General features: G+C 40.8%; 1 protein-coding gene across 1 annotated transcript in view; it reads left to right on the top strand.

The window, feature by feature from the left end:
- Positions 1 to 25,802, top strand: part of LOC116581466 (glycine, alanine and asparagine-rich protein-like) — a 56,942-nt gene that overhangs the window by 3,277 nt on the left and 27,863 nt on the right. The window contains exons 3-4 of the mRNA XM_032328643.1: positions 23,051 to 23,142; positions 24,982 to 25,103. Of these exons, the coding sequence (XP_032184534.1) occupies positions 23,051 to 23,142; positions 24,982 to 25,103 (214 nt within the window). The remainder of the gene's footprint in view (positions 1 to 23,050; positions 23,143 to 24,981; positions 25,104 to 25,802) is intronic.

The raw sequence follows: 25,802 nt of genomic DNA on the forward strand, positions 1-25,802 counted from the left end.
TCTTTGGCTCTCAGTTTCTCTTTGGCTCTGTCACCTGGGCCTTTTTGGTTGTGTTGTCTTCCTCCCCATGGGGAAGTTCTCTTCTTCTTTTTAAGGGAAGGGGTTTTTTGTTTGTTTGTTTTTAAGGCTTATTTATTATCTTAAATATTCTTTTTTCCTTGAGAGAGTCTCTGTGGGGGCAGGGGAGGGCAGAGGGACAGAGAGAGAATGTCAAGTACACTCTGCACTGAGCCAGGAGCCAGACTGAGGGCTCCATCCCAGGACCCTGAGATCATGACCTGAGCCAGAGTCAGGAGTTGGATGCTTAGCCCATGGAGCTACCCAGGCACCCCTTTAAGTAAACTTTTTGAACCGCAGCATATATACACAGAAGTGCACAGATCATAAGCCAAAAGCTTGAGGAACCTCCACAAGGGGAACACACCATGTGACTTTACACCCAGGACCCCAGAGTCTGTAATAACCCTCTTGAGGGTCACTTCTGCCACGGTTCTTGACTTCTGTTGCTGGGGAGCTGTTGCGCATGTTCCTGAATTTGGTGTACGTGGAGTCATCCAGTTGGATGCACTCCTGGGCCTGCCTTACGGAGAGTCATCCGTGTTTAAGTGCGTGGTTGTGAGTTGACCAGTGCTTCTGTTTCATCCTCAGACTATTTTAGAGCTCCACTCTGCGTGTAGACCCTTAAACATTCTAGAAATAGGATAGCTCCTTGGTGCCTTTTTATTACCTGCATTAAAACAGGTAATTTTTTAATGAACAGAAGGTGTTCATTTGAACACAGGTGTCTTCTTTCAGCTGTAGTGTAAGGATCAAGCCTGGTGTGTGGAACTTTTCTACAGCCCATAAACGGAGAAATCTTTTGCCTCCTCAGTTTTAGAGTTCTATCAGTCACTGCTCTTTCAAGTCATTGGTGAAGTGTATAGAAAATGCCTACTTTCAGGGAACCGAATGGATGTTGAAAAGGTGAGACAAAAAAGGTCTTCAGTGGTGGGAGGCGCACCCTTGGAATAAGTGAGTCCATGGGAGACATAGTTGGTCTGTGTGGGTACATTGGGAAAGGCTTTACTGAATCTGGGATTTATGATTCTTGGAGGTCATTTGTTGGGCAGGCCACTACACGTTAGTTGTTTGTTCCCTCCTCCATCCTTTTTCAGCTCTTCCTTCACTTCAGAGGTCATCCACTCCTTTCCACTTCTCCCCACAGGCTGGTAACTCCCATTTACTGTATAATAACCATCACCAGCCTTATGCGTCCAGGCCCGAGGCAGGCAAATCCAGCTCTCTCTGCTTGGTCCACTGGCAGTTTTCATGCCTTTTCTTTTCTTTTCTTTCTTTCTTTTTTTTTTTTTAAGATTTTGCTCATTTATTTGACAGAGATCACAAGTAGACAGAGAGGCAGGCAGAGAGAGATAGAGGAGGAAGCAGGGTCCCTGCTGAGCAGAGAGCCTGATGTGGGGCTAGATTCCAGGACCCTGGGATCATGCCCTGCACTGAAGGCAGAGGCTTTAACCCACTGAGCCACCCAGGTGCCCCTCTCGTTGCCTTTGAAATAAAGTCCAAATGCCAAGCATCACGAGGGGCTCCTGATTCAGTTCTTTTGTGTTCCCTTAGGATTTCTGCAAGCAGACTGCCACCAATCCCCATCTGCCCTCCACATTAGGGGTCTGTGTTTCCTGCCAACTGCTTTTGTCTTGGGCTTGGACCATGGGACCTCATTTCCATACCTTCACACCTTCTCTTCCTCTGGATTTTCTCTGAAATGCTTTCCTTTGCTTCTGTGTCCTGCCTCACTACCATTTGGACTCCTCGATGTCTCGGGAAGCCTTTTCATCAATCCAGTCAGGTGTAGCTCATCTTTGTAACACTCGAGTTGTATTTTTATTGGCTTACCTCACCCTCCAGATCGTGCACAATTCATTTAACACTTGAACAGAAGTTTTATTGGATCACCTATTACATTTTACCATTTTTGAGGGTAGGACCTTTTGAAAACAAAACAAAACAGAACAAAACAACCTAATGATTTTGAGGGGGGTGGGGACAGAGGGAGAGAGAAAGTTTTAAGCAGTCTTCATGCAGACTCTGAGCCCCACATGGGGCTCCATCTGATGACCCTGAGATCCTGAGCGTCTGACCCTTAACTGAATTGAGCCACACAGGTGCCCCCTGAGGGCAGGACCTCTCTTTTCACATCTTTATTTTTCTAAACTGTGTAGTACAGTGCCTGGCACTGACAGGGCTTCAGGAAATGTGTATAGCATAGATGAAGACGAGTTTTAGTTGGAATCCCCCTTAAAACTGTTCCATCCATTTGAAAGTTTTATGTAATAAATAACCTTTCATACTAGGGCTTGAATCCTGTGTCTGTAATGTTACTAGGATAGGAGAAAGTTGTCTTGATGAAATGTGTCCTTAAAAGTAATAAATCTGTTTTTTCTCATTTTGTTTTTCTCACCATGGGCTGGAAATTAAACCCAGAACTTGAGTCTTGGATGCTGTAGGCAGTGCCTTGAAAGTACTTCCTGGAGCTTTGTGGAGCTTCAGAGCATGAACACATTGACCTGAACCAGAACTCTGATGATTCCTAATCCTATTTGGTTGTCCATTTGGTTATTTAAGTGGCTGAGAAAGTCTTAAAAGTCTGCTGAGGAAGCGCAGATCCGTCATGTGCAAAATCGGTTTTGAGGAACTAGATGGGTGTGCACGTGACCTGGTGTCTAAAGGCAGTTTAAGAATGGGAACAGAACATGTTGGGTATCGATGGAGGGGTTATGCTGTCCGTCGTGTAAGTTCTCTTGTGTTCATCTACCTATAAGTTGGAAGTTGTACACAGAGTATATTCTGTTGAGGACTGTGGATTAATTCTGTTAAATGGAAGTCTTGACTCATTCACTTCACGTATTGAGCTTTAATGTCAGTTCTATTCAGTGATTGACTGTCGTGTCAAAGAAGAATTGTCAGTAAAGACACTGCAAAAAACTACAGTGTTAGTCAGAAATCAGGAATAGTGGAAATCATAAGGTAAACAAGGGAAATTTTAATTTTTCAACAGGATTAGATAATGCTCTCTTCTCCCTCCCTTTCTCAGTTTAGAAAAACTATTTAAGTGATCCTTTGGTTGAGAAAAGAAACTGGTGGAAGGGATATGTTAAAAATAATCTTACTTAAAACTTCATATTAAGAGCATTCGCAATACATTTTAAGATGAAGTTACTTTTGCGAGGGACAGGAAATTAAAGGGAATGTAGGCTGCCAGTATTATCAGCCTGTATTGGATCTTCAAATCTGTCGAGTACTTGGTGCTTAGTCAGGGAGAAAACAAAAGAAAACAAAACATAAACCTGATGACTGCTTTCTGAGAAGAGATGAGATTTCCTATGTACGGTAGAAGGTTTATACACTGTTCATTCTTTTCTAGAAGTAAAAGTTGTCGAATATCATAAGTCTGCCAGAATATTCGAGGTTTCAAGAAATAAAAAATTCAGCTTAAAACGACCTTCAGTCAAAACCAAACCGTTCTGTGGTCTTGGGGTGCCTGGGTGGCTCAGTTGGTTAAGTATCTGCCTTTGGAACAGGTCAGGATCCTGAGGTCCTGGGATTGAGCCCCATGTCGGGCTCCCTGCTCAGAAGGTCTTACTTGGAGAGAAATGGGGCACTTATCCAGGTGGATAGGAGGTAGCTACCGTAGTAACACCTGCTTGTAGCCGGGTTAATACCCATGTGTTCACTTCGAATTTCAAACTTTAATAAGCATGAAGGTTGGAACTCGGTTTATCTGGTACTACCAAAGCCTCTTTTGAATTTTTATCCCACGAAGGAGAGAGATTATCGGCACATTGGTAAAATTTAAAAAATAAGTGATGTATTTGTAGGGTATGTTCCTGTATCATTCCATATATTCCTGATTCTCCTTTCTTTTGGTTGTGAAGGTGGTAATACATGCTTGGATGAAATTAGGGGACAAAACAACATAAAGGTCACTTTTATTCTGCCCATGCAGAATTACTTTTATTTGACCAATTTATTTGTTTATTCCCTGGACCACAAATATTTGCATAATTATAGTTTTCCTGGTGCTGTTTAATATGCTAGTTCATTGAATTTTGAACGTGCTCTAGGTTGTAGTTCCATGTAGAAATGGGGGTATCAGGCAGTGTGTGATACAAAACTAATTGAGTCTCTGGTTTGAAAGACATCAGTTCTGACCTGTTGGTTCTCTGTGGTTCATTTGGGGTTTTTCTTCTCTAAGGAAATTTTTTTGTGATCACTTCATAGTTTTAGGGATTCCTTTTTGTAGGAAATAAAGCTAACATCCAGTTTCCAGTTTTCTTTTTGTTTTGTTTTGTTTTGCTTTGGGGGAGAATGAAAATATGTCTCTGGATTCTTAGGATCTGTGGCATGATTAACTTTGCTGAAGTCTTTCATGAAAAGAAAAAGTATGGAAGACAATCCAGATTTAATGTTTTTCTACTAAATTTGTTTAACATTGTGGTGCTCCAATGTTCCTATGTATCGGAATCCCCTGGAATGCTTGTTGAAACACATTGCTTGATTTCCGGCTCTACCCACCACTTTCTGGGGTTTTTTTTTATGAAGTAGGTCTGGGGTAGGGCCTGTGAATTTGCATTTATTTCTTAGAAGTTACCAGGTGATGTTAGTGCTGCTAGTGCTGGTCTAGAGAGCGCTATTGGGAACTATTGGTTAGATGACCTTAAATGCGAAAGAGAGGCCAGCCACGTTTCTTAATGAAACTGGAGATAGTTTTATTGTTACAGAAAATTGACGTCTTGGTATTTCACAGGGAATTTAAGAGAAGTGATATCCATTCACGTTTTAATTCATTAATTAATTAATTTAAATGATTTTATTTGTCGGGGGAGGTGGGGGAGAATGAGGAAGCACAAGCAAGGAGAGAGGCAGGCAGAGGCAGAATCAGGCTCCCTGCTAAGCGGGAAGCCCCATGCGGGACTCGATCCCAGGACCCTGGGATCATGACGGGAGCTGAAGTCAGTTGCTTAAGTGCCTGAGCCACCAAGACATCCCTGCGTTCATTTTTTTCACTTAGAGCTGGAATTAGATGTGGTTTCTTAATAAAGACATTGTGTGTAGTAGCAGAGCACTTATCAATTGGGGAGCCATATCCACTAAATTTTTATCATCCACATTGAAAAGTCAGATATTGTCTTGGGCTATTAATATGTGTTGGATTTCAGATACATGTAGTTTTAAAGGATGTTTCTTTTTAACATATGTTTGAGCCAAGTTTGATAGTCAGTAAACTAACCTTTCAATAGAATGTTGGCCAAAGAATATGAATAGGTAGTTAAAGAATGACAAATTAAGTCCAGAAACATGAGAAATATATAACTTCTATTACTTCAATACAAAACAATATTTTTGGGAAGTCAAATTTTAAAGACTACAAAATTGTTAGTGCATCTAGTAAGAAGTGGACATTGTAACAGCCTTGGTGGCTAAGATAAGCTGCTTTACATTTTCTGAAGGCCAGTTGGTAGCAATTCCTTTAAAAATATTTGTAGCTTGTGACCCAGCATTTGCACTAGGAATTAGTGTTCTCTGCATATGCATTTTCTGTGTAAATTTATTTGTTATATCGTTATTACAACAAAAAATAGCTTCCTGGCCAATATACTCATTAAATGTTGGTAGTATGCTTCATGAGGGGCAGGTCTTTTGCTAAGACCACAAAGGTCTGTGGCCCAAAATGTAGAGTTTGATAGTAATTCTTGCTGCAAGTTAAAAACAAACAAGCAGTCTACATAGAGGTCAGGGAATTGATACAAAACTGTGTAATAGTTACAAATATTTGCAGGTCTTAAAAATGTCAGCTTTACTTTTCGTATGGTAAAACTGGAAATAACCCAAATGTCCTTCAGTACAAGAGTGGCACATCCATACCAGATGGAATACTTCTCAGCAATTAAGAAGGAACAAACTCTGGATGCATGCAACAACTAGTATGGATTTCAAGGGCATGATGCTGAGTGAAAAAAAGCCAGTCTGTACAGTTCACACACTGTAGGCAGCCATTCACGTTTTTGTTATCACAAAAGTTAGATTAGCAGTCACCAAAGGGTTAGGGCTGGTGAGGTTGGGGGTAGAGTGGGTGGTTGTGACTGGAAAGGGTTACTGAGAGGGAACGGTTTTGTGTTGATGAAATCTGATCTTGATTGTGGTGGTTGTTACCTGAATCTACACTTGTGATAAGGTGACCTAAAATGGTACACATGTGTTCCAATGTCAGTTTCCTTGTTTTGATGTACTGTAATCCAGAGGATGCAACCCTGTCTGGGAAATGGGGTGCAAATTATATGGGACTTGATACTGTTTTTGCAACACCCTGTGGCTCTGTAGTTATTTCAAAGTAAAATGTGAAGTTTTAGAAAGCATATATAATAAAAGGAAGTATTCACAGTATTAGAATAAAACAAGTTTCAAAGTGATAAAACATATGATCCCACTTTAATATTTCATATCACTTAATACATCTGCCTGGAAGTAATGAGTGATCAAAATATTCCGAGCAGTAGCATGGTGGATTCTTTTGGATTCTTTTGTGAGTGTGTGTATGCTTCTCCATAATGTCGATAGTTTAGATGAGCTGGTATCACTTTTGTCGTTTGAAAAACAGTATTCATAATAAGTTCCAAAAATCTAATTCTGGAATGTTGAAATTTAAATAACAGTTACATTGAGATTGTAAAGTTTTGTTTATATTGGTTACACCAAGTTAGCATTTAATGAGGTCTTAGCTGAGATTGGAGAGTATATTTATCCTCTAAAAAGCTCTTTTTTGCTCTTGGTATTACAAATGTCCTGTTTGATGTTCTGACTCCCCAGTGTTGTCCAATGTAAGTATATACATTGCAGGCCACATGAAATTTCAAGCTTCATTAACCACAGTGAGAAAGTAAAAAGCAGGCGAAATGATTATTTTTAAAGATTCTATTTCTTTTTTGTCAGAGAGCAAGAGTGAGAGCAAGAGCTACAGCAGATATGCTCTCAAGCCAGAGAGCCCCTGTGGGCACATGCACAATCCTGGGGGAAGGGCAGGCAGTGGAGGCAGACCAGGCAGAAATGAGAAGCAGGCTCCCTGGTAAGGGGGAATTTGATCCCAGGACTCTGAGATCAGGACCTGAGCTCAAGCTTAATTACCTGAGCCACCCAGGGGTCCTTTGGTGAAATCATTTTTAAGAAATTTAGTTTGTTTAATCAGTTATATCCAGAATATTATCATTTCAATCTGTAATCAGTATAAAATCACAGTGAGATGTTTTACATTCATTTTATCATACTGTGATAAAAATCATACTGATGTGGGAAACAGAGGCAGAAGAAACATTATTAAATTTCCTTACCTCCTGACAAGCCCTTAAAACAGGCAGTGACTCTCCTCTAGGGACTCACCTACCCCCACCTTAAGGGCTTGCTAAGGGCAAAGGGCAGTCCTAGCCTGATGGACCCCCTCTCCCTCACCAGGACCCTGTGAGCACTTTAACAATTCCTTTGGAAACTTTCTCTGAACCTGCCAGATAGTGCTGATGATCATTCCCAAGCATATGGCCTACTGATAGACATGTAAAGGGTCTCACAAAAAGGTATTACTACTAGTAGAGAATAACCTTTCCCCCCCCAAAATAGCTGGCCCCTGAAGGTCCTAGAAACCTTGCTTCCAAAATTCTTTAGAGACTGACACCATGCCTAAACCCTTCCCCACCTTACAAATATATAATAGACCACTCCTGAGAACCCCAGGGCAGCATCTCTTCCTGCCCACAGGTCCTGTCCCCATACATTAATAAATCACCATTTTGAAACAGAGAGGCCTCAGGAATCCTTTCATGGTACTGAGCTCCAGACCTCACCCCACCAAACCTCAACTATGTTCTAGAATTTCATCATTTGGCATCCAACTGGGGCTGTGAGTCTTTACATTTGGACTCTGAGCTTTGGTGCAAAGTTGGTGAGTCCGTTCTCGCTTCTTCCTTTACTCTCACTTCAGGGCTTTTCAAGGAGTATGGTCTTACTGGAACACTTTCATGTCAGTTGCTCAGGCTTTAATCTTCTAGCCCGTGGCTACTCCACAGGGAAGAAAACATCAGATTTTTGGCTGGAAGTTAGTACACTGGCTGGAATGGTAATAAGACCCAGAAACTTGATGTCCTCTCTTTATTCCTGTTCTTATATAAAGTTGTCTTTCTTGTGTACGGGGCAGCCACCTCAGTTACCAGGAAGGACAGCTGCCAATCTTAAGACTCCCATGTGAGGTTTCTTTCTGATTGATCTAATGTGATCTCTTCCACATGCCTGGCCTCGCCACTTCCTGCCATGGGACTGCCACTGGGAGATGGCCAAATGCAGCCCCCGATTGAATTAAAATGCAACCGGGGATCGTTTCCTAGGGAAGTGGGTGGTAAGGACCCCATGTGTTGGAATGTCACATAGACCATGATGTTTCAGTCTTTACTGTTTCACGTCAGTGTCTTCTCCAAACTACTTAAAGCTATGAAATTGGGTAATTTCCCCTTGCCAAACATTTTTTTGTTTCCCATGGGTTAAAAATGGCAGGGCAGCCACACAACTTTTAGAGTATAGGATGGCACAATATCCTAGTCCATTCACCGGGCACCCATCTGTAGCCTAGGATGCGATGGGGAAGAAGAGGGATGCTGGCACCCCTCCAGGGCCTTTTATGGCAGGAATGCCTTCCAAGGAAGGTAGAATGGTGATCAATAGCGAGTTCTTGAGGGACACCTTCTTGAGGGTGGCTTTTGACATATGGGCATCTCTGACATATCCTGTGTGGGACGCCACCCAGGCATCAGGGGGGATTTGGTAATGGACCTTGTTTCCTTTTCTGGGAGTATGGCCTTAGTAGGCTTCTTCAGTCCCAAGGACTCTACCATGGGATGCTTTTGAACCCACTGGAAATAATTTGGATTGCAAAATTTAGGAGAGGACTGAGCTCCTGTAACACTGCATGGCCTCAGTGGGATCTATCAGTTAGATCTCCTGTGCAGGAAAAGGGGTGAATGAACCTATGTTGCCTTCATTGTTCATGCCTAGGCCATCATTGCTCTACACCAGGACCCTGACCTAAGGGTGTTTTGCAGAATGTGTTTGCCTGAACGAGTGAGCTAGTCAACTCCCTCCTGACATATTGGGTGTCAGGGTGTCATATTATGTCAATAAGCCTTCTAGTAAACCCAGGTTGCTAGGCCACCCCTAGGAAAGGGGACTCTGACTTTCCCTCTCTCTGTTTCTCCTCATAGATGGCGGGGGGGGTGCTTCTCCTTTACTCATTTCTGTGTTAATGGCTATAACTGGAGGCAACTGGGGTTAGTCTAACTCGAGATGGAGACTTTGAGGAATATTCCCAGGCAGCTGCCAAAACTCCCTTTGTTTCAGGGAAATTCCCTTTCTTCTTTGGCCTGACATGGACTGCTTAACCCCTCCTTCCTGGCAGGAAAACATGGCTTCTGCTCCTCTGTTGGAGCTGTCCTTTTAACCATTGCTGGTTTTCTAAGGTTTGCTCTTCCAGACTAAGGAAACTTTATTCTTAAGAGGTCCGTGACTTAGAGCAATGTAAAAATATTTATTTGTAAATCAAGCCTTCAACTTTTCTTTCTATCTGAACGCTCTAAAACTCAAAAGGTCTCAGTAAGTATTTTCCTCCATGGCAATCAGTCATTTGAATAAGTTCAATAAGAATCTGTTCTCCTTGTAACAGAACACCATGGGAAACATGGGATATTTTGCCAAGGCTTTGACTGGAATGCCCTATTTGAGAAAGACAAAAAGAACAACTCAGATATGACCAGACAGCTTTAAGGAACTAAGGTTGCCTTTTTGAAACCTAGAGCCATAAAGCCCCTTGAAACTGTTGGCCCAATACCTGGCTTACAGTGTTCCCAGAAGCCTCACCAGGTGAGTAAAGAATGTCACTTTCTGGCAGGTGCTGGAACCTTGGGATACCCTGGGGGACCTCAAGAAGAGGAATTCACCCAAATTCACAGGTATTGCAGGCATGTCTGATGGCAAGTACGTGGCTTGGCTTCTGGCCTGGAGAGGCTATAAAAAGTTCAACCTAGAAATTCCTTACAAGAAGTTCCAGTAAAGCAGATTCTAAAAGATCTATATGATCACTCACTGTTCTTGCTGAGCTTATGTAAATAATTAGGCCACATTTGTTAAAACTGGACTTGTTTTTCAAATAAACTAGTCCTGATTTGCCTATCTCTGGAAATGAGGGTTATTTTAGAGAGAAATTTACGTTTTAATAACACACCTTTATGAAGGTTACATTCTAGATTGAATTGTCTTTAAATGTTTGTTTACCTAAGCTAGACAATTTGAGATGCACTTCAGAAAAGTTGCACAATAGCTCATTCAGAGGATCTTCTTGCATTTTTATTCTGTGGGGATAATAACATGAGCCCATGGCACTTGGTTAAACCACTGGAAAATAAAATTGATTCCCAAACAATTGTATAACTTAACTATCACCTTGAGCATTGTACTTCTCTATAGAGCATAACTGTTCAGATGTTACTGATCTTGCTTACTGTATTTGGCTAGATTTAAGATGCCCCTGTTTAAAATACAAATGATAGTTGGTTTACTAATGCCATGAGCTTTCATGAAAAGAGTAAGAAAATCTAGGTGTGCCATAGTGCCCACTATCACTTTGTAATTGCCAAAGCCTTAAAACGTTAAATATTTCGTGCATTCAGCCTGGCATCCAAAATCTTCTGGAAAGGTAGAAAAAACGAATCATACCTTAAAATGTCATATTACTACGCTTAGTCTATAAACCCAGGAAAATTGAATTACTCTCCTACCAATAGGACTTCTCACGATGAGAACTGCTCCAAAACAAGCTGTAGTACTCAGCCCTTTTGACTTATTACATAATAATATTATATAATAATGATTATTATAATTATTATATAGTAATGAGTTATTATATATATGTATATAAAATATCTCTTTCCATAGATCTGTTATTAGATGAAGATTATAATGCCTTATTAAATACTCACCAGAGGCTGGTTTAACTTATAAGATACTCAATGAAGATACTAATCATGTACTCCCCAAACCTGATTTAATTATAGCTGAAAACCGACCCCATGTAAATCTCAGAGACATGGTTTATTTAAAAAAAAATTGGAAGTCACGTACAACAGAAAGCCTACATCCAAAATGGAAAGGTCCGTATCGGGTCATACTATGTACTCCCACTGCGGGAAAGTTAGAAAGACACTCTTCATGGGTGCGTATATCTAGAGTAAAACCCTAACCTCCTTCACAGAAACCGAGTGAGCAAATGAATGTGCCTTCTTACTCCTCTTAGCCCATAGAAGACCTCAAACTTCTCTTCAAACCAAAATGAAGGTTGTAATTCTCTTTATCTTCCTTTCACCTATCTTAACTGACCGTTCCTTTCTACCGTGGGCACAGCAGTATACTGAACTACATAATCAGTTTGTTGGATATGTGGAATTTTGCCTATGTCAAGTACATCCAGGTTACCCTGGTGTGTTTTGCCTTTACAGGGCATTCTCTGCAGGATTATATTTCAGATATAATATATGGAGACAGTATGTACCAGGATAACTCTATCACTAATCCAGATGTTTCTTCCTGGCCCATCCTCAGTGAAACATAGAGTTCACCAGGACTCCATGACCAAACTTTTTCATACTCTCAAACTATTAAAGTCTTAACTGACCTTATAAGCCTACAAATTAATACCCAACAACTAGGGCCTAAGCCTAAGCTACAAAACCCTCCTCATTGCTATACCAAGGATGGCATATATCAGATTTGGGATACATATTTGTGGGTCCTACCCACCATTGGACAGCTCAGTCAAAAGGCAGTTTTATACCAGGAACAAAGAAATCATATGTATGAAACATGGGCAAAATGCACACATCTAGGACGGCTATCATTAGAAATATGTTCTGAAATAATAGTACTCCAGGCTACTGACTGGTTTGCTACTGATTGGGTAAGGTGTCCTGGCATTAGATGGACAGCTCCAGATGGAACCCACTGGCTATGTGGAACTAACCTGTGGCCCTGGCTTCCTCCAGGGTGGATAGGTCGCTGCACCTTAGGATTTGCCTGGATTCATGGGCGCGATACTAAAATCATCACTACTCCAGCTAATCTCCCAGTTTAAAGCAAAGATGGACATGATCTGTTTTTAAGTGCTATGATCACTTCACATCCATCCGTAGTATGTATGGACCACATCTTCCTTATCCATTCATCCGTTGAAGGGCATCTTGGTTCTTTCCACAGTTTGGTGACCGTGGCCATTGCTGCTATTAACATTGGGGTAGAGATGGCCCTTCTTTTCACGACATCTGTGTCTTTGAAGTGAATACCCAGTAGTGCAATTGCAGGGCCACAGCAAAGCTCTATTTTTAATTTCTAAGGAATCTCCACACTGTTCTCCAAATTGGTTGCACCAACTTGCATTCCGTCCAACAGTGTAAGAGGGTTCCCCCTTCTCCACATCCTCTCCAACTCATGTTGTTTCCTGACTTGCTAATTTTGGCCATTGTAACTGGTGTAAGGTAGTATCTCAATGTGGTTTTAATTGGAATCTCCCTGATGATGAACATTTTTTCATGTGTCTGATAGCCATTTGTATGTCTTCATTGGAGAAGTGTCTTTTCATGTGTTCTGCCCATTTTTTTGACATGATTATCTGTGTGTATTGAGTTTGAGAAGTTCTTTATAGATCCTGGATATCAGCCTTTTGTCTGTATAGTCATTTGCAAATATCTTCTCCCATTCCGTGGGTTGCCTTTTTTTTGTTGACTGTTTCCTTTCTTGTGCAGAAACTTTTGATATTTGACATGGATTTCTTACATGCAGATATAATTGTGTTTCTTTTTTGTAAATATTGTAGTCTTTGCCTTTTTAAAGAGACCATTTTGGGTTTTTATGTTTATTGATAGGATTTGTTTTAAACCTGTCTTGCTATTTGTTCTCTGTTTTTCCCACCCATCCTCTTTCCTCTTTTCTTCTACTGTCTTTGGCTTAGTTGAATTGGTTTTTGTTTTTGTTTTTAAATCCAGTTTATATCATTTCTTTTTAGCTATAGCTCTCTGGTTTTAGTTGTTCGTTTAGTATACCTCTTTACTATGTATCTAAGGTCATCTTCCAGATTTTTTCCCTATCCAGGTGACCCCTGACCAGCTTGGGGATTAGGGATGCCAGCCCCATATAGAGTTGAAATCCCAATATAACTTATGAGTCCGCCAGAACTTACATACTTCCAGCCTACTGTTTACAGGAACACTTACCAATAACATAAGCAGTCAGTTAACGTATTATGTATGCCGTCTATATTTTACAGTGTATAATGTGAATTCAGTTAGAGAAAAGAAAATACTAAGAAAATCATAAGGAAGAGAAATACTGTATGAAAAATACAGTATTTTTCATACCATGTATTTTTTGAAAAGATATCTGTCGGGAGCCAGTACAGGAGGCCTACTATAAGAGCTGTAAGGGACTGAATATGATTGGCTGTTCATTTAGGCCCACTCGCGCGGGAGGTGCATGAGCACAGTGCGGTGATTGGCTAGGTGGGCTAAGCTGCCGGTGTATATATGCTTGAATGTACTTGTAGAGGGGTGGGCCCGCCGGGAGCCAGGCCCTGCCGCGCCGCGCGGGCCAGAGGGGGCCGCAGCCCGGACCATGGCGGCGGCGGCCCCGGTGCTGGCGGGGCGGCGGGAGCTGCGTGCTGTGCTGCGCCAGAGGGGGACGAAAGATAAAAAGAAGCCATTAAAGAAGCTTGCCTCCACGCGTGTCTCCGCGTCGTTCTTGCTGGCGAGAGCGACAGATATCCACTTGTAATTGAACCCACGTAGTTCAAACCATGTTGTTCAAGGTTCATCTGTAGTAGAAGAGTACAGGTATGCTGCCACTTTCCTGTAACTAGCCTTTCTGCTGATAGTGCTGTTGTAATCCTCCGTAAGAGAATTTTTATATAGTCACTTATCTTTTAAAGTGATTGCAAAATATAAAAGAAGAAATCTTTCCTATTTTTCCACATACGTACCAGTTCTGGTGCTCTCCATTCCTTTGTGTAGAGCCAGATTTCCATGGGTAATGTTTTCATTCTGCCTGAAGGACCTCCTGTAACATTCTTTTGTTTTTTTAAAGGTTTTATTTATTTATTTGACACAGAGAGAGATCACAAGTTGGCAGAGAGGCAGGCAGAGGGGGGGGGGGGAGGCAGGCTCCCTGCTGAGCAGAGAGCCTGATGCAGGACTGGATCCCAGGACCCTGAGATCATGCCCTGAGCCGAAGTCAGGGGCTAACGCTCTGAGCCACCCAGGTGCCCCTTCCTGTAACATTCTTATAGTTTGCGTCTGCCAGTGATTGATTCTTCTGTTTATTTCTCAGATTTTATTTTGCTTTTCTTCTGATAACAGCTTTTTGAGCTATAATGCATATATAGTACGGTTCATCTAGTTAAAGTGTGCGGTTCATTGGTCTTGAATGTATTGGCAGAATTATGAACTGTGGCCTCATTTCATCACCCCCATAAGGAATCCCCTGGTTTTTCCTTGTCACTGTTCAGGGTGCCCCCACTCCCAGTGCACACAGCCATCCCCAGTGCTAGGGAACCCCTGATAAACCCTCTCTCTAAAGATTCAGGGTTCTGGGTATTCTGTATAAATGGAATCAGATGACATGTGGTCTCTTGTGACTGGGTCCTTTCACTATCATCATGTTTCTAAGGCTCATCTTGGAAACATGTATGTTGTAGCATGTATCAGTATCTACTCCTGTTAATAGCCAGATGATATTCTGTTGTATAGGTAAATGACCTTTTGGCTATGAATGAATAATGCTGCCATGAACGTGAGTGTACACGTTTTTGTATGGATCCATGTTTTAATTTCTCTAGGATTTAGGATTGGACTTGGAATCACTGGGACAAATGGTAACTCTTTAACCTTTTGAAGTATAGGCTATTTTTGATTGTGGCTGCACCAGTTCATATTGCCAACGGTGTATGAGGCTTCCAGTTTCTGTCCTTGTTTTGAAAGACGTTTTCAGTGGGTATAGAATTCTGGGTTCAGTTTACTTCTTTCAGTACCTTAAAGGTGGTGTTCCATTGTTTTCTGGGTTTCATTATTTCAGATGAGTAATCTGCTGCCATCTCCCACCCCCTTTTTTCCTTGTCTAAAAGGTGTGTCTTTCTTGCTTCTACGATTTCTCTTTATCCCTGGCTTTTAGCAGTTTATGATGGTCCTTGGTGTTGTTTTCTACATGTTTCTTGTGCTTAGGGTTTGTTGAGCAGCTCTGTGCTTTCTACTTAAAGCCTGTAGGCTGTTGGGAAATAAATAAGGAACATTTTTATAAAATGAACTAATGTTCAATCTACATTCCTAATGACTATAGTTGCAGCTTGCCCAGAGAGCTAGGATTCTTTGAATTGCCCCGGGTACTGTTTTTCCTCCATGGAAAAACTGCTTTAGAATGGACCTTAGAGATCATTTTATCCAGTAATTACATCCAGGAATCCAGTGAACTTAAGTGACTGGCCCCAAGTCATGAAACAGGTTAGTAATAATAGAACCTGGACTAGACTTCTGGACTAGTTTTGTCCTCTTCTGCCAAGTCGTATCACCTTTCTGACAGACCAAGCATTAGGAAGATGATAAGAGGCATTCCTCTGTACTCTGCAGTATGAGTGCTATTATGCCTTAGATTTTATGGTTTCTTTACATTGAAGATTCAGAACTGTGGTACACACGTGTGTATTTCATAACGAAATAAGAACTGTTTCTTCTCAATTCCAGCTCTCATTTTTCTCTGTAGAAAGCACTTCCGTGAAATACTCTCCTTTACAGTCTGAACTATCTTAGACTTCCAGTACTTGGGTGTTGTCATAGGAAGCCCTGTGATTTGGTTTGCACAACAGGGAAATTTGATACAAGGGGATTCAGGGTGTGAATTAGCTTTCTCTTGATTTGTCTGTGGACCTAATGTCTCCCAGTGGGAGAGATGTATGAATGTGGGTGGTGATTTGTTGTTGCCATCACATGCATAAATCTCCCTAAGATTTCCTTTGTTTTTCGACTCCTTTCCTTTGATTATTCTTCTCGGATGATTTTCTTCATAGATGATTGTGGAGCTCCTGTAGTACTTTGGCAGAGGCAGAATGGTTTACATGCTTTTATCCTTTTTGAAGTTTATGAGATTAGCTCTACAAAATATGCATTGGAAATACTAGATTGTCTCGTCATATGGAACATCTGGTTGTCTTGGAGTTGAAGTTTGATCAGTATGGTTATATGAGGCTTTCAGAAGTACATTTAGAAGTACATGATGAGAGGATTTGTTAGAGAAGTTTGAATGGAGCTTGGAAAACTGAAATGTTAAAATATTTTAAAGAAAATACTTAAGAAAAGGATGTTTTTTTTAAAGGTTAGATATACATATACAGAATAGTCAGATTAATCCTTCTTGGTGTACAGGTCTGTGAATGTTCATGAACTTATTAACCCTGTAATTACAAGCAGTAATAATATTTGCATCATCCCCAAGAGAACCATTTTGTTTTTCATCATCAGCAGTGTAGAATTCCGTTTGTGCATCCTCAGTTTTTGACATCGCTGGTTCTTTGTCCTTTTGTAATACCAATATAATAGATTTAATGGTCTATCTTTGTAGTCTTAATTTGCATTGCCTTAATGACAAATGATAAGTGTCTTTTAATGCGTGCTTTTTTTTTTTTAAGATTCAGTTTATTTTACAGAGATCACAAGTAGCCAGAGAGGCAGGCAGAGACAGAGAGGGGGAAAGAGTCTCCCCACTGAGTGGAGATCCCTAGGTGGGGCTCAATCCCAGAACCCTAGGATCATGACCTGAGCCGAAGGCAGAGGCTTTAACCCACTGAGCCACCCAGGCACCCCATCCTTTCATGTGTTTTTATGCAAGTCACCCATCTATCTCTGGGGAAATGCTTTCAGATATATTTTTTTGCCCATTGCATTTATTACTCAGCTTTCGTACAGGTTTTCATATATTCCAAATAACAGTTTATTAGATACATATTTTGCATATTTTCTCTCCTAGTCATTGGCTTTTCATTTCCTTCGTGGTGTCTTTCAGTGGGAGAGGGAATTTGAGGAAGGTGGTCAAAAGGCACAAATGCCAAGTTAGAAATAAGTACTAAGGATGAAATGTACAGCATCATGACCATGAGTCTGTTGTATTATGTATAGGAAAGTTGTTAAAGGAGTACATCCTGAGAGTTCTTACCCAAGGAGAACTTTTTTCCTTTTTATTGTATTTATAGAAGATGATGGCTGTTCCAAACTTGTGGTAATCATTTTATGACATATGTAAATCAAATCTTCATGCTGTTCACCTTAAACTTTTATAGTGGTATGTGTCAATTATTTCTCAAACCTGGGGAAATGCCCTCTTTCAGAAAATGGAGATTTTTAATTTTTTGAAACTCAATATATGTATTTTTTTCTTTTGCAGATTATGCTTTTTATGTTTTTTTTTTTTTGAAGATTTTGCTTATTTGACAGAGATCACAAGCAGGCTGGGAGGCAGGCAGAAAGAGGGGGGTGTGGGGAAGCAGGCTCCCTGCTAAGCAGAGAGCCCGATGTGGGGCTCCATCCCAGGACCCTGGGATGAGGGCCTGAGCTGAGGGCAGAGGCTTTAGCCCACTGAGCCACCCAGGCGCCCCTGCTTTTTATGTTTTATCCAAGGAATCTTTGCATAGACATGGTCCTAATGATTTTCCTTTATTTTTTCTCAGAAGTTTTATAATAACTTTAGTTTTACATTTAGGTATTTAATCCATTCTTATATATGGATAAGAATATGGATTGAGGTTCTTAATTTTTTATGTATGGGCATCCCACTGTTTTATGTACCAGTTATTGAAGACTCTCTTTTCTCTAATGAGTTAAATTGGTATCTTTGTTCAAAATCAAATGATCCTATGTATGTGTGTATATATATCTGAACTTTGTGTTTTTGCCAATACCAGCCCATCTTTAATTACTATTAGCAGTCATCATAAATCATGAAATCCATTAACATCAGCCCCTCAGCTGGGTACTACTTTTTCAGAATTTTAAAAAATTACTTTCTTACTCATTTAGAGTCTATGAGGTCCTCTTTTTTCATCCTCATTTCTGTGAAATTTGGTGAGATTGTGGCTGGATTGCATTGACTCTGTAGCTAGCACTGTCCAGTAGCAATAAGAACTTCTTGTAATGAGGGGGATGTTTCCCATCTACACTGTCCAGTATGGCAGTGATGGACAACATGTGACTTGAGCACTTGAAAAGTGATTCGTGAAATTGAGGAAACGAATTCTAAATTTTATGTGATTTTAATTAAATGCAAATGTAAATAGCCATGTTACTAGCGACTGTTGTGTTGTGTATCATAACTACAGGTCATTTTGAGGAAAATTGATTTTAACATTAATAAGTTTTCTCACCTACAAGCATGGTATATCTCTTACTCAGTTAAGTCTCTGATTCTCTCATCAGTGTTTCGTATATTGTAGCGTACAGATCTCCTACATATCTTTTTACATTTATCCCTGAATAGTTAATGTGTTTTTTATGCTATTAAGTTGTATTTTATGTTTTATTTCCAGTTGTTGGTAATATGTCAATAATATTGTATTTATTTTAGTATTTTCATGTTTCAGGTATGAAAGAACTTTGCACTCCTGGTATAAACTCAATTCTTTATTACGTTTTACCCTTTTTATGTATTGCTGGATTCAATTTTCTAATTTCTTAAGGTGTTTTGGTTCCATATTCTTGAGAGTGCTGGATCGTTCTCTTGTGTTGTCTTTATTTTTGGTGTTCTGATAATGCTGACTTCATAACACTGAGTTAAAAAGGGTGTTCTCTTGGGAAGGAAGAATTGGTGAAGCATTCTTTCTTAAATTTTTGGTAGAAATTCACTAAAGAAGTTGTCTTGGTGGTGGTATTCTTTTGGTTTTGTTGTTTTAATTGTTGAAGTCTTTAAGTACAAATCAGTTATTTTAATTATATAGGTCTTTTTACTTCACCTATTCTTATGTAACCTTTGATAATTGGTGAAATTCTTTGAGACATCTCATCTAAGCTGTCACATACACAAATTGTAAGTTTCCCTTATCCTTTTAATATCTATAAGTCTTGTAATGATGTCTTTTTCTTGATTCTTGGTAGAATTTGCATCTTTTTTCCTTTGACTTAATGTACTTTTCTGTTTTTAAAACCTTTGGAAAGACGATCTTTTAAACTAATAGAAAAAGATGAAGTAATACTCATTCCCTAAATTTAAGAAATGTTAACTCTTTTTGTGCATTGGATTTGGATAGTTTTTTTAAAATTAAGATTTTATTTATTTATTTGCCAGAGAGAGAGAGGGAGAGAGAGAGCGAGCACAGGCAGGCAGAGTGGCAGCAGAGGCAGAGGGAGAAGCAGGCTCCCCACGGAGCAAGGCGCCTGATGTGGGACTCGATCCCAGGATGCTGGGATCATGACCTGAGCCAAAGGCAGCCGCTTAACCAACTGAGCCACCCAGGCGTCCCTGATTTGGATAGTTTTGATTAAAATATTCAAACACTGAACAATTTGCAGGAATCAAAACAGTGAGCACGTCTTCTTTTTCTCCCTCAGTGCCTTTCTGAACCACCGTTTCTGAAGGAGATCTATATCATTCCTTTGCATATTTCTGTATTTTTTTGGTACATATTTGTATGAATTCATCATCTGTATAAACCTTTTTTCTAGTTGGAAAATCTGCCTAAATGGTGTACTTTACGTATCTTTTTGCACCTTGGGTTTTTTGTTTTTGTTGTTGTTGTTGTTTGACTTAGCTTTGTGTGACATACAACCATGTTGATACTGGATCTAGCATGCATAAACAGAATTCAAATTTTCTTGTAGAATACCAACAGTTTGGGGTTATCAGGTTTCAGGTCTAGAAAAGAGAGTGGAAAATCGGAGGGTGATAAATGGTATTCGAATCTTTTATTGTACATTTTCCTTATCCAGAAGTTAAACTTCTTTTCGTATGTTTGTTAGCTGTTTGAAATTCTTCTGTTTGTCAACTGTGTTGGGATGTTAAGAAAGTATAATCTTCTGGGCATTTTTCCCAGAGTTATAATTTGAACTTTGGTGCTCCTTTCATTTTGTGCCTTTATACACTTTTCTTATGTTTTCTGTCCTTTGTCTTGTTACCTGTAATTTCAGGGTGCAAAAGGACCAGAGTATGTGCCCGTCTTGATTTTCTTTCTTTTACAAGTTTCAGGTAATGTAAGGATGTTACAGTTTTCAGATGGCTCCTTTACTGTTGCTTTTTACTTTGAAATGGGAAGGAAAGCTTCTTCACCTTTACTCTCTGCCTTCCTTTTTCTGGCAGCTGTCCATTGCATGTGAAGACTTGCTGGGTGCCATCAGTAGGTCACCAGGTGGAAAGGGGATAGCTTTGCATGCTTTATGGGGAGTTAAGAGACAAATCGGGCTCCCAAAAGATTTCCACTAACCAGATATCCTATCAGATGGGAGTTGAAGGTGTCAAGGTGCTAAGAACCTAGGTTGGTGATTTGAACTGACTTGGTAAACTTGGAATTAATAATAAAGTGTATGCCTCTGTGTGTGTCCTACAATCTCGAAGGCATGGCTTCATCTGTACCATACCTTTCTGATTGAAGAGATTGTTCCAGGGTTTTTGGTTAAAAATTAAAATCCACCTCTAGAGATTGTGTTTTGCAGCTCGATGTAGAAGTTTTCAGTGCTGAATTTCTTTCCTGTGTTTGTTCTCTGGTGTTTAAGAATCAGTGGCTAATGATTGTTTGAAATCACTTTTCTTTGGTCTGCTGTGTGAAGGGTTTATACCCCATAAAAAAGATTCATATATTGGAAGACTTAAAACGTGATGCAGCCTCAGAATATGTGAGCTACTGGTATTCTGTAGAGGTAGCAGTGCAAATATGCTATGTTGAAATTTTTTTAACTTTAAAAAAATTTTATCTTGAAATACTTGTAGATTTATATGCAGTTATAGGAAATACTAGAGACATCTCACATCTCCTATAACCTTTATCCTGTTTTTCCCGGTTATAATGTCTTGAATGACTGTAGGAAACAGTAACACATCCAGAAACTTGACACCGACACAGTCCAGACTTTATTTAAATTCCCAAGTTTTACTTAGACCTATCTGTGACATTGTCAGGTAGAGGAAATGAGAAAGAAATAGAGTGTATGCGTAATTAGTTGTAGGTAATGTTACCATACATGTAGTTTGTAATGCCACCATCACAGTAAAGATACAGAGGAAGTCCGTCACAAGAATCCCTACAGTCCCGTACTCTGCTCCCAGCCTCTTCGGCAACCACTCATCTGGACTCTCTCCAGTGATGTTGTCATTTCAAGAAGGTTTTGTAGATGGAATCCTATATATGTTACTCATTAAGAGTGGATTTTTTTTCACTTAATCATAATTTATTTAAGGTGAATTCAAATTGTGTGTTTTACTAGTTATCCCTTTTTACTCTTCAGTTGGTATTCCATGCTGTGGACATACTGTGGCTATAATATCCACCCATTGTAGGGTATTTGAGTTGTTTTCAGTTTTGGGCTATGATCAGATAAAGCTGCTAGAAACACTTACGTAAATGTTTTGGTGTGAAAATAGGTTTTTCTTTCTTTAGAATAAATGCCCAAGAGTATACGTACTGAGAAATGTATTGACTGTGTTTTGGATTTTTTTTTTTTGACCATGTAGATGAGAATGAAATACCTGCTGTTAGACATTGCTAAACAATACACCTTAAATGGAAAACTGTCATCTTAAGTTCCTTTTAATTGTATTACAGTTGGTTTTTGAAAATACAATCTTTTGCCTTTGGTAACTGTGAGAATTTGTTGAAAACTAAATTAGCTTCTACTAAAAATTTTGGAGGGTTGGGTTTTCACTTATAACAGTATTGTTTTTAATATTATAATACACAATTCACCTGTCAAACAATTTAGCGAGTTTATACATGTGTCCATTAAACAGATATTTGTGGAGAGAGGGAGAGAGAATCCTGAAGCAGACTCCCCACTCAAGATGAAGTCCAACGCTCGGCTGGATGCCAGGACCCTGAGATTGGGACCTGAGCTGAAAGCAAGAGCTGACCGCGCATACCATTTGGTTTAAATGGTAAAGATGTTTCTTAATTCCCAAGATACCCATTGAAGGGCAAAGGTCAAAATGGCTTCAGATTGCCTTAGAGATCCAGGATCCCTCTGCTACTTCTTGTTTCCCTAAGGCTGGTTCCTCACAGTTGGCAGAAGACCTTCACTGGTAATTTGGGCTTCAGGTCCTGGTGTAGAACACTAAAACTTTGGTTCCTTGTAGCGTACACCAGGGAGAGTTTAGGCTACCATAGCATTTTCCAGGTTGTGTAGATCAGAGTTCAGGCTACTGCGCCATTTTCTACGTTGTAGCTATTATGTTTATTGCTTCCTGGTTTTCCCACTGCGACCTGCCTAAGGGATGTGAAGGAGTGGTACCTATTACAGAGCTGGGGGAAAGGCTTAGGAAGTCATTCAAGTGAGTTTTAGGAAACAATCTTGGAGCTCTTTTCCCATAGACCTAGAACTTGTGGTCGAGCAGAATTGTCTGACTGGCTCTTGCCAGTGAGTTTGCTGAGGGAATAAATGGTGTCAGGTCTTCTAGGTGAGCTATGAGGTGAGGTGCTGTGCTCTGTAGGGTCCTGGGAAGGGAGTTAGGCACCTGAGCAAATAAAGAGAAGAAACGGCCGCTGGCAAGGGGTGGAACGGTGAGGGGCTGTGTACGTGAGCACCAAGACAGATGGCTGAGTCTTTGTAATGAGGTTTGTAATGGTGCATGAAATGCGCCTCTGATGACCTTTGGAGGTAGCTGATTGTCCTCCTTGACCTGCTTCCTGAGAACTGGGCCCGAACCTATTGACCTCCCTTCACCTGCCTCATTTCTTCCCTTATAGGTCTGCAGTAAGTGTCAGCTATTGGCATGATCCTTCCATCCAGCATTTTATAAGACTGTCTAAGGAGAAGAAGGCCTCCAGAATTAACAGAGGCAAGTGACTCCCTCCCTCCCAATGTCCCCTCATCATCCCAGAGGCCTGAGGTTTTAGGGGTTCATTCTTCAAAAGAGAGAGTTCCAGTGTTCACTCTCTCTGGTGGCATATGAAAGTGCTCATTTCCCAACATCCTCACCAGCACAGGGAACTTTTCATTGTGGTTCATCTGTTATGCGAAAAATGTGATCTTACAGTATATTTATGTTATTGTATTCCTCTTATTTGGGGGCTGAAATTAAGGATCATTTTTATATGCTTAAGAACCATTTCTAGTATCTTTTACAGTGAATTGTCCAAGTAAGGAATCACCTTTTTGGCCATATTAAAGTGATAATAACACTATTAGGCTCTGCAAGTCCTTTCTATCAAGGAAGGCAATGAAAAGATTTGAGATGGGAGGGTGACTCATTCTCGATCAGATGGAGAAATTAGCCCAAATGACCCCACGTCCTTGGGCATGCAGGGAATCCTGGCTAAAAAGATAGAGCCTCTGGGTAGATTTTGTAAGAAATGCAAAGAAAGTTTAAAGTGACAGTAAGGACAAGGACCTTCCTTTGAGCTGAGGGTGAACCCAGGCTTTAGGAAGATGGGACCAGGCCTGCCTAAGAGGCCTGAAGCCTCCATTCGGGGCTCCTGAGGCAGCTTTCGGGGCTGCCCCTTGGAGCCCTGGGGACCTGGGTGCCCTGAGGCAGCGAGTCAGCAGCCTGCCTGCCTTCTTTCTCTGCATGGGCTGGCATGTCCAGAGTGCTTCCCAAGTAGGGTGTGGTGAGCATCTTTTCAGTTTTTGTTTCAACATCCAGTCTGTTGTGGATGATGCTGTATAACATACAACAAAAATGATTTCCTAGAAATAAAATGCAAGATAACCTGTAAACTACAAGCTCAAATGATTTATTAGGAGAATCAATAGAAACAGAACTCCTATATCACATTGCAGTACATTTCTAAATGCTGCTCAGGTTTTGTTCTTAAGATAGTTACACTTTAAGCAACAGGGCTGTAGAACACAGATTCTATCTTCCTTTCCCCCTTTTATTCGCCATCTCCTTTACCCAAGCTCCTCACCCTGGAGCTGAATAAGTCCATTTTGGGGGCAATGTTTGCTCGTGCCTTCCTCTCCTGCAGTCGGTATGTGAGGTCAGTTTATAAGCATAGAGAGTTTTACCCACACAGGTTGGAGATGAAGGGAACATGGTAAGAAATACGGCTTTATTTTATTTCCTTTTGCTTGGATATTTATCTGCCCCATATTCTGACCGCAAAATATTATATCGCCTTGATCTCGCATGTTGATGTTTAGCTGAGTCCTCAGTAGTTTGCACCTGGGCACGAAAAGCATATTTCGAAGAGGAAATTAAGATCTGATGTTTTGATGTAAAACACTTGTCTTTCCTGTGTACAATCATGGGACATTTTATGGTAATCTTTAAAGATTTCATTTATTTATTTATTGGGGAGGGAGAGCATGAGTGGGAGAGCCAGAGGGAGAGGGAAAAACAGGCTGTCAGCAGAGCAGGGAGCAGATCCTGACCTGAGCCAAAGGCAGATGCTTTACCGACTGAGGCACCCAGGTGGCCCAAGGGACATTTTTATTTCTAAGATCTTTATTTCCACCATTAAATCATTAAATAGATTGTAGTTACTTTGGTTCCAGCAGGTTTAAGTTAAAAAGAAGAGAATGTGAAAGTCTTGATTTCTCCCATGAGTCCACAGGAAAATCACTGACCCCAAAGAAGAGCAGCCAAATCCTCATTGGCTCTTCTCCTAGGGCGGGCTCTGCAGGGATGCTTTCTGATCTCACTGAGCGATAACTTGTCTCTGTGTCTCTGTCTCAGGATATTTTGCTCGAGTCTATGGCGTCAGTCAGCTGATAAGGGCATTTCTGCAGAAGACAGAATGTCATTGTCAAATTCTACATCTTAGGACTGGGATGGAGACCACCTTCTGGAGATTAAAGGTAAGTGAACATTCGCCCTCTTGTTTCCTGAATTGTTTCATTTGTGAAGGTGCCCGCCTGGTTCAAAATGTTTAAAATATATTAGAAGGTGACTGCCTGTCTCCCACCCCTGTCCCCAGCTACTTGCGCCTGCTGCCGCCGTCAGCCACGTACTTGATGTCACCGGGGCCCCGGTGAAGGATGGGTGCCTGGCTTCTCATCCTTTGCTGTTATCAACAGGGCTCCTGATAAAAACCCTTATCGACGTGTCCTCTGCATGAGTGGAAGACCCTGCCAGTGGGACTGTGAGCGCTAGACCCCCGTGTCTGCTGTATTCACAATCACGAAGATTTTATTGTCAGCGTGACAGTGTCTTCAGTACAGTTTAGAGATGTGCAAGGCTGGTGATAGTGATATGTACAAAGGCCTTTCATAGCTTCTCCCTGATTTCATCCCTCACCTGCTCAGTTAACGATCAAGAACAGTTTTAACTTCTCTCACAGGAAATGAGACGGGTCCGGTTAGTGGCAGAAGCAGGACCGAATAGACTGCCGGTCCCACAAGTCCAGGTTGCTCCCGTGTTTCTCTGTACAGAGCCTTGTGCTTGCTCAGGGATGTCTTTGTGGTCCATCAGTCGGTGGTGCCTGTACCTCAGTGGCCATCGTGTGGCGGAAGGAGCTGGATCAGAATGCAGGGGCAGATCGTGTGCAGTAGGAACAG

Source organism: Mustela erminea, chromosome 20 (assembly GCF_009829155.1).
Source record: "Mustela erminea isolate mMusErm1 chromosome 20, mMusErm1.Pri, whole genome shotgun sequence".
Classification (NCBI taxonomy): domain Eukaryota; kingdom Metazoa; phylum Chordata; class Mammalia; order Carnivora; family Mustelidae; genus Mustela; species Mustela erminea.